This window comes from Falco biarmicus, chromosome 3 (assembly GCF_023638135.1).
Source record: "Falco biarmicus isolate bFalBia1 chromosome 3, bFalBia1.pri, whole genome shotgun sequence".
NCBI lineage: Eukaryota > Metazoa > Chordata > Aves > Falconiformes > Falconidae > Falco > Falco biarmicus.
This window is the reverse complement of record NC_079290.1, coordinates 44,009,549-44,027,483: the sequence shown is the minus strand read 5'-3', so window position 1 is coordinate 44,027,483 and position 17,935 is coordinate 44,009,549. Positions and strand designations below refer to the sequence as shown.

The 17,935-nt window shown below is 48.8% G+C and overlaps 2 protein-coding genes across 3 annotated transcripts in view; one reads left to right on the top strand and one right to left on the bottom strand.

Annotated features, from left to right (window-relative positions):
* The first annotated feature begins 1,452 nt into the window (after positions 1–1,452).
* On the top strand, positions 1,453–3,423 carry BHLHE22 (basic helix-loop-helix family member e22). Its single transcript, XM_056333648.1, is given in 2 exon segments — positions 1,453–2,766; positions 2,768–3,423. Coding segments are annotated over 2 exon segments (906 nt in total). The 5' UTR covers positions 1,453–2,377; the 3' UTR covers positions 3,285–3,423.
* Positions 3,424–10,847: 7,424 nt separating this feature from the next.
* The window catches only part of LOC130145788 (cytochrome P450 7B1), a 126,189-nt gene continuing 119,101 nt past the window's right edge, over positions 10,848–17,935 (bottom strand). For both annotated transcript variants that reach the window (XM_056331140.1, XM_056331141.1), the window contains exon 6: positions 10,848–15,185. In XM_056331140.1, the coding sequence (XP_056187115.1) occupies positions 14,889–15,185 (297 nt within the window). In that variant the 3' untranslated portion in view covers positions 10,848–14,888. The remainder of the gene's footprint in view (positions 15,186–17,935) is intronic.

The following is a 17,935-nucleotide window of genomic DNA, read 5'->3' as shown; positions in this document are numbered from 1 at the left end:
GATTAATAATGATGGAGGTTAACAGTGGCATCCCTGGGAAAGGGGGAGGGGAGCGAGGCGCTCGGTGACTGCGCTTGGACGGCGACCAGGGACAAGCGCAGCAGCCAAACGGGGCTGGGGGGGCGGGGGTAAGACACCATCCCCCCCCTCCTTCGGAGGGCTCGGCTTGTGTGTTCGCCTCTGATCTGGAGACACGAGGTGAGGAAGGTCTGTATTGTAGTCATGTCCTCGCTAGATGAAATCTCAGTCAATTACTCTGAAATCTGCAGCTTGGCTTCTTTTCATTCTTTCCAGGTGAAAATTCAAACGTTTTCTGTTGTCGCCTGGTCCTTTCTTTCCTGAAACAAGGCACCCAACTGTTCTGATATTACCATTCAAAAACAGGTTCTGTGGCAAACCTCATTTGTGAATCTATTACAGAGATTAATAGATTATTTCTCCTTTTTCAACTAATTCTCAGTGGGGAAATTTAACCATATGGTAAGGAGAGAATTAGAATTTCATCACATTAGAGCAAAATGTAATGAAAAGAGTCCAACACCTGGGGCCAACTCTGAAAGACACAATTAAAAGGTTTTTAATGAAACCAGAGAAACCAAAAAATTTCATAGCCTTCAGTAATTCTGCCACATAAGAATGATTTACTGGAAGTGTTGGGAAATATTGTTTTTACTGATGTCATAAGAATGAAAACCTGCCACTAAATACTCCGAGCGCTAACAGTAAAGGGAGAGCGAGCTGCTCGCCTCGAGCCTTGGAGGAGCAGCGGGACAAAATTCAGCCCGACCCTCGGGCTGCCACTTCGGCTGCTGGAGAGCGCAGGCGAGCGTGTGCCCGGCTCCGAGGGGCAGCCCCGGGAGGGGAGCAAGGGGCCGCCGCGCCCGGAGGAACCGGGGGGCCGGGGCCGCTCTCGCCCTGGCACCGGCGGTGGCATCCCGGCGCTGGGGAGCGGAGCGGGGCGCTCCCGCCGAGCGGGGAGCTTCGGGGGCAGGCGAGAGGGGCCGAGCTGCAAGGAGCTGCTCAATCGCAATAATAAAAAAAAAAGTTTGGTGGGTTTTGCCCTTTCTCACCCCGCCTCCCTCCTCCCCAGATCTGTTCATTCTGAAGGTAACTGATGGGGCTTTATATTTTTTATAGGGACACAGGGGGGTAATGACTCGAAAGCGGCAATCTGCTACTTGAAAAGGGCTAAGGTGGGGAGGAGGGGAACCTCCCCGTAGTTTGGTCTCGGGGGGGGGGGGGGGGGGGGGGGCGAGAGGGCTGGGGACCATCCGGCTCCCAGGGACGCAAGGTGGACTTTGGCGGTGGGCAGAGGTGGGCACGGCGGTTGGTGTTGGTCCGTTGTGGGTTTTTTTTATTATTTTATTTTTCTTTCCCAGGCGATGCTTTTCGGGAAGACGAGTGGGGGTGGGAGCGGGCTATAAGTTAATGTAAATGCAGGGGGTGGGTGGGCTGGGGTGGGGGGAGAGGGTGTCACTCCTGACTCCATGGCTAAGTTAGCAGAAGTCTGCTGGCAGCGCTCGGAAGGGGAAGTGTTGAAGCGGGCTTTTCTGCAGTGCAGGGCTGTAATTTGCTGAAGGAGGCAAAGAACATCCTTCGATCTAAGTAGGGCTTTTAGTGTGCTCATTGATGAGTGAAAGTCGCCACACATGTCAAGCTAAAGGCAGTTGTTGGGTTACTAACAGGACACAACGTCTTGCAAACATATGCGTTAAGCTGTGTATACAGATGGCAGGGAGAATAATGGAGCAGGCGCCTCTTATAAAGCTCTAGCTGCTGCCTGTCTTCAGACCTGGGAAATGAAACTATTCAGACTCAGGGCCAGATAGCGCCTGGGATTGTTTGTTACCGTTTTAATCCTATTAATTAAAACGTTAACCTGATTGGGTAGAAAGCTCTGTCCCAACAGGCGAGTCTTCTTCATAATAACCTACTCTCAGAGATAATGATGTAAAAGACTCCCCCGTCTGCGGCGGCTGCTGGTTGATGGGTCCGGAAATCTCTTGAAGGTGAATCCAAGCAAGATAAACGGTGGAAGCGGCTCCGCTGGCAGCGCACAATGCCCCAGCGCGGCGCCTGCTGAGGGCGAGCCGGAGCCGCAGCCGCAGCCGCAGCCGGAGCCGCAGCCGGAGCCGCAGCCCGAGCCGGAGCCGGAGCCCGAGCCGCCGCCGCCGGAGCCGCAGCCCGAGCCGCCGCCGCCGGAGCCGGAGCAGGGGCAGCCGCGGCGCCGGGCACCGCGCAGCCCCGGCGGGAGCCGGGAGGCGATTTCTGCCAGCGGGACGCCGGGGAGCCGCCTGCCGCGGCGCGGAGCCTTGGAGGAGCGGGCCGGGAGCTGAGGGGGGCGGAGGAGGCGGAGGCGGAGGCGAGCGGGGCGCCGATGGAGCGGGCGCTGGGGCTGCCCGCAGAAGAGGACCTCTTCCACAAGAGCCTCGCCGCCTCGGCCAAGCGCATGGAGTCCGCCTTCCGCTCGCCCCCGGGGCTCGACCTCTCCCACCCCCGCGACCGCCAGCCCTCGCCGCTCGCCTGCTACGAGGCGGCGGAGCCCGAGGCGCTGCTGCAGCCCGGCGTCGGCGGCGACCCGCTGGCGCTGCCGCCGGGCTCCGTCTGCGTCAAGTACGGCGAGAGCGCCAGCCGCAGCTCGGTGGCCGAGAGCAGCGGCGGCGAGCAGAGCCCCGACGACGACAGCGACGGCCGCTGCGAGCTAGTGCTGCGCGGCGCCGGGGGGGACCCGCGCGTCGCCTCGCCGGCGGCGGGCGGCGGCGGTGGCGGGGGGGGGCGGGGGGCTGAAGGCGACCGAGGGCGGCTGCTCCAACAGCCACGGGCACGGCGGCAGCAAGAAGTCCAAGGAGCAGAAGGCGCTGCGCCTCAACATCAACGCGCGGGAGCGGCGGCGGATGCACGACCTGAACGACGCGCTGGACGAGCTGCGGGCGGTCATCCCCTACGCGCACAGCCCCTCGGTGCGGAAGCTCTCCAAGATCGCCACGCTCCTCCTGGCCAAGAACTACATCCTGATGCAGGCGCAGGCCCTGGAGGAGATGCGGCGCCTGGTGGCTTATCTCAACCAGGGCCAGGCCATCTCGGCCGCCTCCCTGCCCAGCTCCGCCGCGGCGGCGGCGGCGGCGGCGGCGGCGGCGCTGCACCCCGCCCTCGGCGCCTACGAGCAGGCGGCCGGCTACCCCTTCAGCGCCGGGCTGCCCCCTGCCACCTCCTGCCCGGAGAAATGTGCCATTTTCAACAGCGTCTCCTCCAGCCTCTGCAAACAGTGCACGGAGAAGCCTTAAGCGCCGCCGTTGCCGCCCCCCCCCGCCGCCGCGGCACCGGGGAGCGGCGACAGGCGGCGGCCCGGCCCCGGGCCTGGGGGCGCGGGGGCGCCGGAGGGACTGACCGCTGCCCGGCCCCCGCCGCCCGCCGGCCGGCCTCGCCTCGCCTCGCTCTTCTCCTCGGGTCGCGCCGGGACGGGACGGCGTCGGGAGCCGCCGCGCGGGCGGCGACGGGGAGGGGGCGCGGGGCCGGAGGCGCGGCGGGGGGGAAGCCCCGGCCCGGGGGGGGGGGGGGGTCGCTCTCGCCGGGCTCCCGCCGCGGGTCCGGACAAAGGAGCGGCCGGGGGGCGCCGGGCCGGGCCGGGCGCGGGGGGGTAGCGCCGGGGAGAGGGGCGGAGAGCGCCCTCCGCCCCCGGCTCCCGGCCCCGGCCAGGGGAAGGGGACGCAGTCACCCGGACGCGGAGGTGGATGGGACAAATCAGAGAGGGCACTTGAACATAGGTTGTTTTGGTTTGGGTTTTGGTTTTTTTTTTTAAATTATTATTATTAGCAGTATTATTATTATTCTGAGCCAGGAAACAAACAAACTTGAAATGTAAACTTACTATTTAAGCGACTCGCAGAAACAAAGAGACTGGACCATTGCTATGGAAGACTTTGTATTTTTTATCGTCTCTAAACTTTGATCCTGTGAAAATGCGCAAAGTTTGGTGAGAGTGATTTAAAAAAATCGAGAGAGTTAAAAAAAAAAGACAAAAAATAACCGATCAAAACCCCTACTCCGTGTGGCTGAAAGTATCGCATTTTTAAAAGAAATATTTATGTGCACCTTGTTTCTTTCCACTTTGCAATGATGTATAAACAAGACATGCTATTTATTTGTTATTCTTTAAATGACCCTTCCACGCCAACAATATTTATCATGTGTTAAGGTCATGGGTCTTATGTGCAGTTACTTTAAATGCTTCTACAATTCTGTTTATGGATTAACTTAAACTGTGTGCCAAGTGTTTCAAACGTTTATTTGCCAACAACGTATAACCAGAAATGTTGATGTATCTGAGCTGCTTAGGTTTATGAAAGGTCATCTGGATTTTAAGTTGCATCATCCCTGTATTTAAATTGAGCTTTAATAAATTGCTTCAGTCCAAAAATTACAGGAAAGGTGTATTCTTAATTGCTCAACCAACTGATTTTTGAGAGGGTATTCTTTGCATTATAACAGGTAATAGCTATTTACTTTTACAAGGCATCAGAGCAATAGCTGCTACAAGAACACTTGCCAAGCCAATGTTTTTCCCAGGCGCTGTGTTTTCAAAGGTATAATTTAAACAGCTTTTAATGTGTATGTAAATTATTCTGACTGTGGATGATTATTTAAGTTGAAATACTTTAAAATACTTTAGGCTGATTTACAGAACGCGTGGAATTCTTTTCTTTTTTTCAGGGGTGGGGGGGCGGGGGGTGGGTTATTTTGGAAGAAAAATGAGAGATGAAAAGCAAGAAGTAGCTATTTACCCAAAGTGAGCCTTCAGTTTGAGTTTGCATGGCTGGGTGGCTGTCTCTCTGCCATTTGTAAATTAAGATTTTTTTTTCCTTTTTTTTTTTTTTTCTTTTCAAAAACGAGTCCTGCTATTTTCCACTACTTGCAGATAATACAAATTCGGACTGTCAGGTTGGATGGCAAAATAGGAGCCATGATGGATCTGTTGGCAGGTCACGGATGTGTAAAGAGTGATATATATTAAATCGGTCAATCAGATTATGACAGCAATGTACGATCGTTTGTATGTGTATCTATGTCGGAAAGAATCTTTATTAAAATATTTTGAACAAACGCTCGCATTCCGCCGTGCTTTGTTAACTATCTGTCTCCAGATGTAAGGAGATGGATGGCGGGGACGGGTAGATTTCCTCCCTTTGCCTTGCTCAGAAGGCGCCCCGGCACCCCACTGCCGGCTCGGGGTGCCCCAGGGAGGAGGCGCGGCGCCCTTCCCCGCGGTGCCATTCCCCGCGCCCGTGCGGAGCGGCCCCACGCACGCCGCTCGCTGCCGGGCCCGTGGGGCTGGCTGCGCCCCCCCGCCTCCTCCCGACCCCCCAAGGCTTGGAGCCGCCCCTCGCTCCGTGGGCCCCCCGCCCTGCCCCAAACCCGACGGCTGGGGGGGTGGTGGTGGTGCGGCGGCCCCCCAGGGCTGCTCGCCCTGCGCCGGGCCCGGACCTGGGGGGCTCGGCCTCGCCGGCTCCCCCCTCCCCTTGGGCGGCCCGGGCCGGCGCCGGGTGTCCGCGGAGCCGCCTCTCCCAACGGCAGCACCGCAGGCGGGGGAAGGGGATAAATATTTTCTGCTCCACTTCCCATCAAAAAAGATTAATCAGAACCTGTAACTTTTCAGGAAACATAACTGTAAAGTGCCACGGAGCTGTGGGAAGGCAGCCCAGAGAGGGTGGGCAGATCAGCCCCCAGGCGCAAGGAGAAGCGTCTCTCAGCATTTACTAGACAAAGGCTGGGTGCGTCTAATTATGATTATTAAAACAATTTCCATGACGATGTCTAATATTATGTTAATTTGAAAACAACTGTGTATGAAAACTGTCGACTATAATACCTAAATTCATTTAATGAAACACATCGTTAAGGCAATTAAACCTCCTGGATGTGATTAAGGAACATAATTACGACACTGTTCTGCGCCATAATTGGGTGTCTTTAATCAAGGGGTAAAGTGATCAGCAACACAGCCATTAGTTTGTATTGTTCTGTCTCTGCTGTCCATCATTCTGATTAGGAATTAACCACCGCCACCAGCTTGGCGTGGTGCGTGCGTGCGTGTGTGTGTGTGTGTGTGTGAATGTGTGTTCGTGCATGTAACACCGCAGGACACGGTTGCTGCAATATTTACCGCTTAGTGTCTCCGGCTACCGAGCAGGCTTCCCGCAGAGGTTCCCCTGGAAGGCGCGGGCGCTGCTCGGCTGTGCCTGGGCGTGGGACGGGGGAAGGCAAGCGAGGGTCCCAGCAACCTCCTGGAGCTGCTGGGACCTGGGCTGGGGGGCAGAGCTGTGGGAGGCCCGCGCTCAGCCTCCCGGCTCCCGTGGGAAGGGGCCCGAGGCGCGGGAGGCGGGTGCGGGCCCGGCCGGGATGGCTCCCTGCCCCTTCGGAGAAGCCAGGGCGGCCGCTGCCGTCGGTGTCAGACGGAGCGGTTTCTCCGTTCACCTCTCGTCTGCCTCTGCTTCGGAGCGCCGGGAAAGCGGCATGAAAACGCTTTCACTCCTGGCTGCCGCCCGACTTTGGGCTCTCTTGCTTCCTCCTGGCTTGCTCTGGAGGGAGCAGCGGGGTCTCCGCCGGGCAGAGGTGCTGTCACTCGCGGCCCCTCGCTCCTGTCCCTCTGCCCCTCGCAGCCCCGCCGGGAAGCGGCGCGAAGCCGCTGGGCCGGTCCCTGGGCAGGTCTCGCCAACGCGAGCGCCGTGTTGTGCCGGGGGTGGGGGGAGGAGAGAGGCTCCCCCGCCCCTCTTAACGCTTGATAGATCGCTTAACCAGAAATGAACGTGTCCCCCTTCCAAAGCGCCTCTTCCCCGTTTCCAGCCACCCCATCGCACCGGGATCTCCCCCTGCCTCCTCCGCAGGCTCCCGCTGCCCCCGCCGCTCAGCCCGGCTCCCTTACCCCGGCCCCTGGCCCCTTACCCCGGCTCGGAGCCTGAAATTGTCCCAGCATGAGTGACATTGGCTTTCCTAATGTAATGACTTATGAAAGATATAATCATGTGTTAAATTGAATCCTCCGCTTAACTGTTAATGGTGTGCTCTGGGCACATTTACGTATTAGATGCTATGGTAACTAATTACCACTAGAAGAAGGGATAATACACTTTCCAGACTTTGACAAATAATTATGAGTGTTCACATCCCTGCTAGCAGCAGTTGCAGCGGATCTGCTGGAATGAGTAAGTGAATAAATGAATGGGTAAGTGAACTTGTGTGCATGGAGGGGACTAGATAATGAATAGTGGTCAAGTGAGTTTTCTTATTAAAACCTTTAATGAAAATGTGATTTAGGGTGGAAGGGGGAAAAAAAGTGCGACGCTGCCTCTAAACGTAATTAAATCGCGTAATATAAACATCAGAAACATAAATAAGTTTGTTTTTAATTAAAACACGGCAAAGTAAATTATCCACGTGCTCGGAAACTTTACAGCAATTAACACTGGTTTTTTGTTTGGCTTTTTTTGCTGCGGTGGTGGCGGGGGTGGCGGCGAAGGGGGGTTGCTGGGGGGGGTAAAATAAACGAGCCAGGACTCCGCGCTTCTCCCCGCCATCGGTCGTAACTGACCGCACCCGCTGCCAACAGGCCGGAGGGGTCCTCGGGCTTTGCTCGGGGGGCGGGACAGCTTCTGGCCGGAGCGGGACAAAACTTCGGGGGAAGTCGCGCAGGTCTCGGCCCCGGCCCCGGCCCCGGCCCCGGCGAGCGGCCCGATCCCCGGAGCCCACCGGAGGCTTCGTGCCGGCCCCCTTGCGCAGTAGGCGCTTGGCTCAGGCAGGCGCCGCAGGGGTTAAGCCGCTCCTGCCCGCCGCCCCGCTGCCAGCCCGGCCCGGGCAGCAGCGGAGGCGGGAGCCGCTGCCGGCACCGGGACACGGCGTGGCCGCCCCGGGCCTGGCTCGGGGACCGCAGCAGACGGCCACGCCGCGGAAAGGGGACCTGCTAAGTGAGCAGGGAGCTGCGGCCAGCCTCAGGTCCCCGTGGTCACTCATCAGCTCGGTGTCAGCCGGCGCCCCCCTTCCTCGGCGTGCGCCCGAGGGGCCTTTGCTCTGGTGTGGCTGGTTCTGCAGCCTCGGGAAGGGTTAAATCCTTCCCCAAGCCCCTAGTTGCCCTTGTCCTCTCGAGCTGATTCCGAGACGTGTAATAAAATACGAAGCAAATTTATGGTCTGTTTCAAGCACTTTATTGCTGTATTTTTAAATTCATATATGCACATACAAGAACTATGATCTGTGAATAATTTGAAATGCTATAGGAAAATGATGCATTTTAGATCAAACATAACCGTTTTCTTACATAATTGTCTCGGATTAAAATAAAAAGAAAGATACATTTCAAACAGAGACAAAGCTGAAAATCTAATGACAGCCATAAACTGCTAGACAGCCATAAATTAACATCTTCATCAAACACTGAAGGGATCAGTGCTTATCTAAATCAACAATTATTTCTTCCGAGAAGTTGCAGAACAGATTGCCCGTCTAATACTATTTTTAAATCCTCATAATTTAGGATTAGGGGCGAACAATCGCCTTTCCGGAGTAAACCTCCTCTCCACCAGCCGAAGTCCTCCAAACTCACCTAACACCCAGCCCGGTCCCCTAAGAACCTCCTCGGGAGTCCTGTCCCCTCTTCCCCCTCCAGCATCCCTGGAAGCACGGGTTGCTTGTGGGATGGGGCGGCAGGAGTCTCTCCTCACCCCTCCCCTCCCCACCCCTTCCCACTTGATTTTTGTAGGGGGGTCGGGGGAGCTGGGAGCGCAAACCGGCGCCGGGAGCCCGGCGGGCTGCGGGAAGCGCGCAGGGAGGCGGGCGGCCCCCCCCCGCCGCGGGACGGGACACGGTGGGGCGGCATCCCGGCTCGCGGCCATCCCGCAGCGGCGGCAGACCCCGTGCCTCCATCCATCCCTGCATCCATCCCTGCACCCGTCCCAGCATCCGTCCCGAGCACAACTCGCGCCCGTCCGCTTTCCAGGCTCAGCGCTTTAGCGACGCGGCACTTCTCTCAGCTGCAGCTACCTGCCATGCCGATTTCGCGAGAGGCTGCTGCAAAGATTTCATTTTTAGAAGGCAACTGAAAAATACGCGGAGAAGATAGCCGATTCGCTGGCTCACGAGATGGAAATCAGACGGGGAAAGACTTGCTGCCTGTAGGAGGTTAGCGACTAAACTATTTGGAAGAAAGAGGTAGTTGGAAAGATGAACTGATAGGAAAGAAGTCACTGTCAAAAGTCATCACGGAGTGTTTACTTACTGTTTTTTACCCTCCCTGTAGCCAGAACCCAGACTTTATTCAACTTTGCCGTACTTAATAGCTGCTGGCTGGGGGGAAACACACACACCCAAACCAACACATCAGTGTCAAAATCTGTTTAACAAAATCTTGCAAGATAGAATCCTGCAAGGCTCTGAGCAGGAACAGCTGAAGCTTAGGCTTCTTTTGATTATTTATTTTGGTGTAAATAGTTTTGAAGACAAGCACATTTCTGCTATTACAAATGATGTATTCACACAGCCTCAGTACCCACGATCCCAGGCAAGCCTGACACATAGGATAGGCTGTGCAGACACCGTACTGGCTTATACGAGGATAAAGATGCCACTACAGTTTAATTATTTGCTTTCAAGTGCAAGTGGAACATTTTCTATTTTGTATGTGCTTCTATATATGCAGTAACCATTCCTTCATACTTATTATTATTTATAAACATAGATATTAACTTAAGGATCACAATACTTTCTTCAGGGTAGTTTTAAGGGGTGCTTTTGTAATGAGATCATTTTTCTGCTATGTTGTGGGTATCGGGGCACGACTAGCCCGGGTACATAGGCTCGTTTAAGTAATAGGCAGGAAAACACTTTCTATGGTCTGCCAGTTAAAATAGCTCTATTCATATGGATTAAGCATATATTATGCATAAATTAATGTCTTGAATAATTTTAAAACACAATATAATATAAGTAACACCAAGAAAGCACTTAATGTCAAACCAAGTATTAGATAAAATACATTGTTAGGTCTTAATAATCCGGCCCCCCTCACCCCCTGCTCCCAATTATCTTTCAGACCATCACGGAAAGCTCACTCAGAAATGCGCCTTTATAAACTTCAGTAACTTCTAATATAATCTGGAGTTAAAGCAATTGCACAGTTACAAACACATTTATCAAAACCAGAAAAATGCTGCAGGTCTACCTTCTCTAGGACATATCTTCCACAGCCCTCGCAGACATACCTGACAAGCATTTCTGCATGAAAGAATGAAGAAACACTGATGTCTTTAGGGTACAATCTTCATATTAAATATCTACTTGAAGAACTCGGTAGCTACAGTGATACCTAGAAAAGTCAAGTTGTGCTTTGCTGGCACAGTGCTGTATATTGTAACAATTTTCCTTCATTTCCCCTTTTAAAATGAATGATCTGAGAGGACAGAATATTTTACACTAGGTAGTACATCTTGTACTACACAGAGGTTTGCAAAAGGAAAAGCCTAGGAGCTGTATTTGGGAATCACTGGTGAACTGCAGATCTTTACATTAATTTTGAATGATGTCCTAACAATGTCAGAAGTACCCTTTTTTTCCCCTCATCTGATAAGAACTGGCTTAAGTTTGATGGGGGGTAAACCAGACTTGATAATTTCCTAAATACAAAGGAGTCGCTCCACGCCAGTGCTGAATTAGAGGCTTTTTCTTCCTTACAGAAATACCTTTCAAGATCAAGGAACAGAAAAATGCGGTATGCTGAAGATTAATTGTAAAAATTAAAGCAATAGCTGTGAATCTGCGAGAGAAGTGTAAATGTAAGCTGGAAAAAATACCATAGACAGTCATTCAATATTAAAATAGATATATTCATTTTTATTGTGTCCTTGAAATACAAAATTCACTTAAGATGTTAGATTACTAAAATAATGAAGTTTCAATTTTCTTGCTCAGAAAATCACAATATACCTTATTCGATCTAAAAGTCCTAATGATGGATATTAACTGTTAAAGGAGAACCTAACCATTGCTCAGCTGTATACGAAAAGTCAGTTTGCACAATTAAGAGCAATTCACAATCTTTTGAATGTCAGAAAGTTCAGTAACAATGAAATAGAAGATCATTTATAATTCTATAAGAGAAATTCACAGACCAGTAGTTATTCATAAAAATAGCAATGCCAAAAATAGTGACATGCAACTGGCTTAAAAGCATAAACTAAAGAACAACTCTTACACGGTTTTACATTAGCACATTAGGACACATTGGCAGAGATGTGAAAGTCTAATTTGCAAACAGGTACACACAGACTTTTAAATAATGTAAGAGTTTAAAAAGTTAACAGCAGCTTATAGCTGTACTGAGTGCCAGCAAGAAAATGGAGAACATACAATCTGTAAATTAAAATAAGAATAACAGAAAAATCACATTTTAGCGTTCACATGGGTTCATGATGAATTCACTTTTCTTCTCAGGTGCTATAAAGGGCCATACTGACTCAATAAACCTATTTATATGAGAAAAAAAGGAGATTTTTTCCTTTTTTTTAAATAGCAGAAGAGATTACCAAAATGGTCACAGACAGCGACAACTCACAGTCGGAGGCTGGTACTGACCGGCTGAGTCACATCTCACTCTGATCAGTGACCACACCATTTCACTAGAGGAACAGCAGACAAATTCAAGGGGCACATGTGTGCTCCTCCTGGCTGACCCTGTGCCTGCCGGGTCTGTGAGTGAGACAAGCAGGCCTGGCAGACCTCCCTGCTGAGGTGGAGAGGAGGAATGAAGAAGCACAAGGTCCGACTGCCTCTCACCACTCACTCCTGAAGCACCACCAGACCTGAATGCTTGCAAACAGCACTGCAAATGTTTCTGCTCAGATGATTTTGGCATCTTCGTGCCCTGGTGACAGACACCAAGAGCTGGTCGCTCCTGGGTTCTGTGGCACAGGAGGTCAGCAAAAACCTTATTGTGCCCTACGTCATGAAACATGCTTTCCTCAGCACAGCACGTTGTGGCCAGCTTGGCTCCAGCTGGGGCCTCCAGGGATGGTGCACCCTCATCCCGTTGTGCTGCTATGGCTTATTGACCTGGAGCACCTACACTGTGGGCCTTCCACTCCCTGCTTGACAGAGACCGAGTCACTCCCGGTCAGATCGGATGCTGACTTTTAATAAGTCACCTTCCTCAGCTGCAGAGTATGTGGACTAGAAGGGCTTAACATTTCCTCCGCCCTGCTCTAGCTCTCGTGACTTTACGTGGGGGTGAGGCTTACCTCCTCTGCAGCTGGGGTATGCTAGGGTAGTGATGCATTGCTTACCAGCAAAACTAATCTACAATGAGCATGGGTTACCAGGGACACAGTTCCAGGAAAAACTGGGCAGGCCCTGCTTGACATTTGATTATTTTGGTCCCTGAGCAAAAAGAGCAACTAACTTTTACCCCAGCAAAATGCTGGCCTCTTGCATGGTGCAAGGGGTCCTCTCCAACCCCGATGCAAGGCCTCCAGGTGCCTTCACAGAGGTTTCCTGCAACTCCTAGAAGAGATTCTGACCCGTGTCTTTTTTTTTTTTTAAATAGAAGCATGCCCTCCAGATTTAATTCACTATTTTGGAGACAATCTAGCTCTTCTTTTAATTTCAGAATAGATACTACACAAACTGATCAGCAATTAATCTGAAATTACTAATGATTTGCATGTACTTTTGGCACAGTCCTATTATGTCCTACCAATTTATGCAGCAGCCTGTAATATTATAATTCAAAATTCTAAAAATAAATATAATCATAAAAAAACCCTCCTCTGTTTAAAACAAATACCTACTGTTATTTTTGCAGTTGCTTCAGGTTTGTTTCAAAGTTGGATGCCAAAGAAAGATCTATCATAACTGTGGCATAAGAAATTTTACAGCTTACATTTAAGCAATAATGGAATACAGTCAACAGTGTAATGATAGCAACATTTCCTCTCTCAATAAACCAGGCTCTAATGTCCAAACTGGATTGTGAGCTATGGCTGAGTTTAGAACAGCTCCTACAGAGTAACTACAGGAGTGAGTAACTTCAGTACAAGAATCTCTCCATAAAAACAAATTTTATTCTGAGTCACAAAGCAATAATCAGCTTTTGCTGTTGATTAAATGTTGAAGCAAAGTTAAAGCATTTAATCAACTGCACAGCCCATTTAATGTAGGTGTACTCTAACGCTGTAGACATTATTGATATTATATATTAAGAGAAAATGTTTAATACATCTCACAAACCCACAATTTTCTCCTTGGAGGATTTGGAATGTGGCTGTGCCAATCTCTGAAAGCCTTTCTACTGAGGCTTATTTAGGGTATGTGCTTTACATGAATAACTAAACAGGGTTCTACATGAATATCAATAAATAATTCTAATCCTTAGTATGTATGTAGCAGGTTCCATTCATAGACCATCAAGTGCTTTAGAGATGAGCAAAATTCCTGATATTAAAAGACACATGCTGGGATATCCCAGAGAGATGTTTTCTGGGAACACAAGGCAAGGCCCACAGACATGGCTACTCTCCCATCACAATTATCCTCTTGGCAACTTCAGACTGGACAGCCATGAAAATCCTCATCAGTTTCTGAAGCGACGGCTGGGAAGAGAGACAGGGTCTAAAAATCTCAAATTCTACGCACTAGGAAATTAATTTCTGAAACAGGAGCTGATCACTCAGTGAAGCAGGCTGGGCAGCCAGTATACAGATAAACTTCTGTGGCTGGCTAGGCTTTTCACTTGCTCAGATTTTGGCCCCAGGGAAAAACTCATTTTCCAATTTGTAAACGGACAAGTCTGTTTCCAAGCACAGGTCACACTACCCTGCCTAGGCATAACTTCGGCACAGAAAAACACTATTAAAGAAGCCCTCTTCTTTTGCCTTTTTGGAGAAATGAATAAGCACAGGAAATGGTCAAAAAACCCACACAGACGTGTTACCAGGAAAGCAGTGAGACAACAGAAGGTAATTTTTGAGACGATAGAATCATTTCAAACAGGCTCATATATTTTCTCCCTGAAGAATATACTTTTTTGGCTCAAAAGCCAAAACAGATAATTTAGGCTTGATCCAGAGCCTATAATCAACAGAACCTCCCTTCTGACTTTAAATGACTGCAGGAAAATATCACAGATCTTAATTTCTTTGCACTGCATTGAAAAAAAGAAAAAGAAAAAAAAGAAGAAAAGCAAAGCATTCACCCTCAGTACATAAAACAGAAGTCAGAAATGTGTTGGCAGCAAGACATTCTTGCAAATCATCTCCCATCACCCTGCACGGCTTCCATCACATCTCCCAAATAAGGGCTAAGACACTCAAGACCATGAAGGGAACACAGTGACTAAAAAGTTAGAATAATAATTACTAAAAATTCTTTCACCCCCCTAGAATAAAGTTCCCCCTTTCCTGCCGTTATGTTTGTATGAGCAGATGCAGAGATGCCTTCAGATGGTGGGTGTACGGGACCTCCCAATCTAACAAGGGGGAACCCTTGTGACAGAGAGGTGCTGAGCCCATTTCCCACATAAATGGCTTGGATTCAGCTTGATGTCACCCTCACTGTAAATCCTACTCAACTCCTGGCCAAGAGTATGGGGGTCCACCTTGTAGGGACGTTGGGCTACTTACGTGGCCAAACTCTTGTCATCTCACCTCACTACTCACAACTCAGGCAGGACAAATTGAGGTGGCATATCGCTGCATCTGATATCTACCTCCAACCCAAGGGCTTTTCTCCTTCGAAACAAAAAGGAGGGAGGTAAAAGCAGAGAGGGAAAAGTAAATGTTTCCAAAAATACAAAGCTGAGTGATGAAACAAGAGAAAACATGGAGATTAGTAGAAGGCATATAGGCAGCCGCTCACTTTCTTAAGGACCTTAGCTTGTAACGAAAGGCAATATCAACGTCTGGCAGGAGGATACCAAGGCCCATACGACTGTTATCAAGTCTGACAGCTTTGTTTTCCACTAGTTCTACATCAAAACGAGCCAATAGCAAGAAAATAAACATTTTCATCTCATTCATTGCGAGGAACCTCCCTGGACACATGCTGATCCCAGAGCCAAAGGGCATTAGGAAATACTTCAGTTTCCTTCCTGCCTTGTAGAACGTGGTTTTCTTCTTGCCATTCTCTATGTATCGATCGAACTTGTACTCCTGAAAATAAAAGAGAGCAAGCGTGATATCTAAGAAGGCAGTTACATGAGTTGCTTTGTTTGCACAACAGTAACACTTCTGAAACCCAGTAAATAAGATAAAGAGGAAGACAAGGAGCTGACAGCTTCTCCTTTTTAGTTGGTTCCCTCGAGTTTCATTAACTCACATTATCTTCTCTGCAAAGAACGCTCCTTAAATCCACTTACTTAGCTTAGCCCTTTTATATGAAGCTCCTTCAACTTCCACATCTCATCCACTGAGTGTCTGGCCTATATTGATTGTAATTAGATTTTGACCGCTTTGTAGCAGGGACAATGAACCTTAGTGGAAGGACAATTTTCTTGTAGAGCATCATACGCATTCAGTGTGGTATATACATCATGAATAAGGATAATCTGCCAAATTCTGCAAATGCCTATGAATAAATTAATGCACTGCACCAATCTTGCTCTTGCAAGCTAGAGCAAAATCCATCCTTCTTTTGCACCCAGTGGTGCATATTATTCAAAAACCAGACCTGATGCTTTGCAGTTCCTTTTCCCTTCAGTTAGAGATGGTTGCTGCTCAATTTGCTACATCTTACCTTTGAATGTTTTGCTTTGGAAGCTGTGTGCAAAGCAGGACAACCACCAGTCACTGACCATTAGAAAGAGGATGCTTTCAAGTAAGGCTTGAGGTTGCACTTGTAACCTACATTCTGTAAATTGAACATCTTTCTGACTATTTTCCAGTAGCAGGATCCCTGTTTAGAGATAATTCATGTTTTTGAATGGAGGAGATCTGGCATCCTTACTCAGTCAACGGCAAATTAACCACTTACAAAATCCTCCTGCATGCTTTGAATAAAAATGACAGACACTTCTTGCTTATGGTCACTCATTAGCATTTGTCCTGCTTTGCATACATCTGCTATAGCAGCAGCCATTTGGAGCTGGCTGGGAACAAGTCAGTCAGACAGAAACCAACCTCAACTGATTAAAAAAACCCCACATCACAATGAAAAATACACTGATACCGATCTGCCCATTAGATTAAAGGCTCTGAAAACCATGTACTGCAGGTCTTGCTGTCAAGAAAAAAACAAGTGTCAGGGGAGGTGGTCTATGAGAAAGGGAACAAGTAAAAGGTGCTCTGGAGGGGATGTAACTTCGGTTGCTGAAGAATGGAAGCTTGTTTCTCTAAATGGCAGAGGCCTGGATTTTCCACAAAGATAAAAGTGATTATATGTGTGTTTCAATGGACAAGTAATTCTTTTCAGTCTCTTTGAACATCCCAGCAAAAAAGAAGCATACCTTTTTTTTTTTTTTTTTTCTTTTTACCGTGCTAAGTTATTGCTTCATTTGAAGCACAGTAACAAATGAAAGCCCAGAATACCACTTCTTCCTTAAAAAAGATTCACTTTTATATCCTGCTGCTCCAAAAAAGCACTGCTAAGTATGAACTGTAATAGCTTAAAAAACCAACCCAACCCAACCCAGAGCTCTTCACTTTGTTGGAACATTTCCACAAGGTGGACTCCTGGCGTCTGGAGCAATTAAGAACTGTGGTATTGAACATAAGACATACTGGGTTAAACCTTATGCTTTCTTTGTCATTTTAAGAGCCATCTGAGACTTGTAATTGCTTTTAACAAAAAATAAATTGGTGTCTAAGAAATTGGGAAAGCAGAAAACAAGTGTGAGACAGGAATGGCGCCAGTGACAGTGACATCAAAGGCAGGCTTGTGCTGCAAAAGCCCCTTGGGTTGGATAGTGTTTCCTTAAAAGCTAGTTCAGTGGCTAAATAAACACTAATTTTTGACAATCAAGGAACTTTCAGCCATGCACAAGGCCTCCTTGGAAGAAACGGGGTGGCTGATGGCCAGGAAAAGTGAAGACACTGAGCAACAACAGGTGATGAAGTTCTGCATGGACAGCCTGCTAAGAGTATTATGAAAACTGAGCAATCTCCTGTGATTGATATAAGTCTCTCCCTGTTATGTCTTGTATTTAGCTTTGTTTGGGAAGCCACTATGTAGGGTTTCCTGATGTTTCACTCTATGGGATTTACAGAGTTTATTTACTGAGCTCTATAACTAGCTGAATTAGGTTTTAGGGGTTCACTTACCCACTTTATAGAAAATGGACTCATTTACTTAGAGATTGATGAGTGGTGGAAGAGGTCAACAATACATACACTACACTTATACAATACGGTGCCAAAGCAGAAGATAGTTTGAACTTAAATTTATGTATCCAGGAGAAAAGCATTGCTACAAAATTATCTCGTCAAGCTGCCTGTTTTCCTAGGAAAGTTTTCCCTAAATACTTGACAAGCTCAAGACTGCACCTTTCAAAAAAATTCATTTTCCATCTCTATCTGATCCTCAGTAGTTATTGTTGAAAGCACACTGCATATTTTAAGAACCAAACAGAACAGTGATTTCCCCACTTTTCGAGAGGGCCCATGTGCTGAAATCAATGTACTGCAATGTGTGGATTGCTCATTCACTATCAAAAGGATAAAATATATGAACTAAAGCTGTACTGTGAAAGCTGAGCAGAGCTGATACTAAGCAGATATATTCAAGCAATGGAAATATGGTAATATATTCCGGCAATTATTGGATAAGGGAGGGGATCAGTTTCGACGCTGATGCTTTTGGTCTAGGACCTAAACAACAGATGGACTTTTGACAAATCAATAAACGTTCTCCAAAATAAAGTGTTAAGAATAAAATGAGAAAAAGCTTATTTGTTAGTTGTTACTTT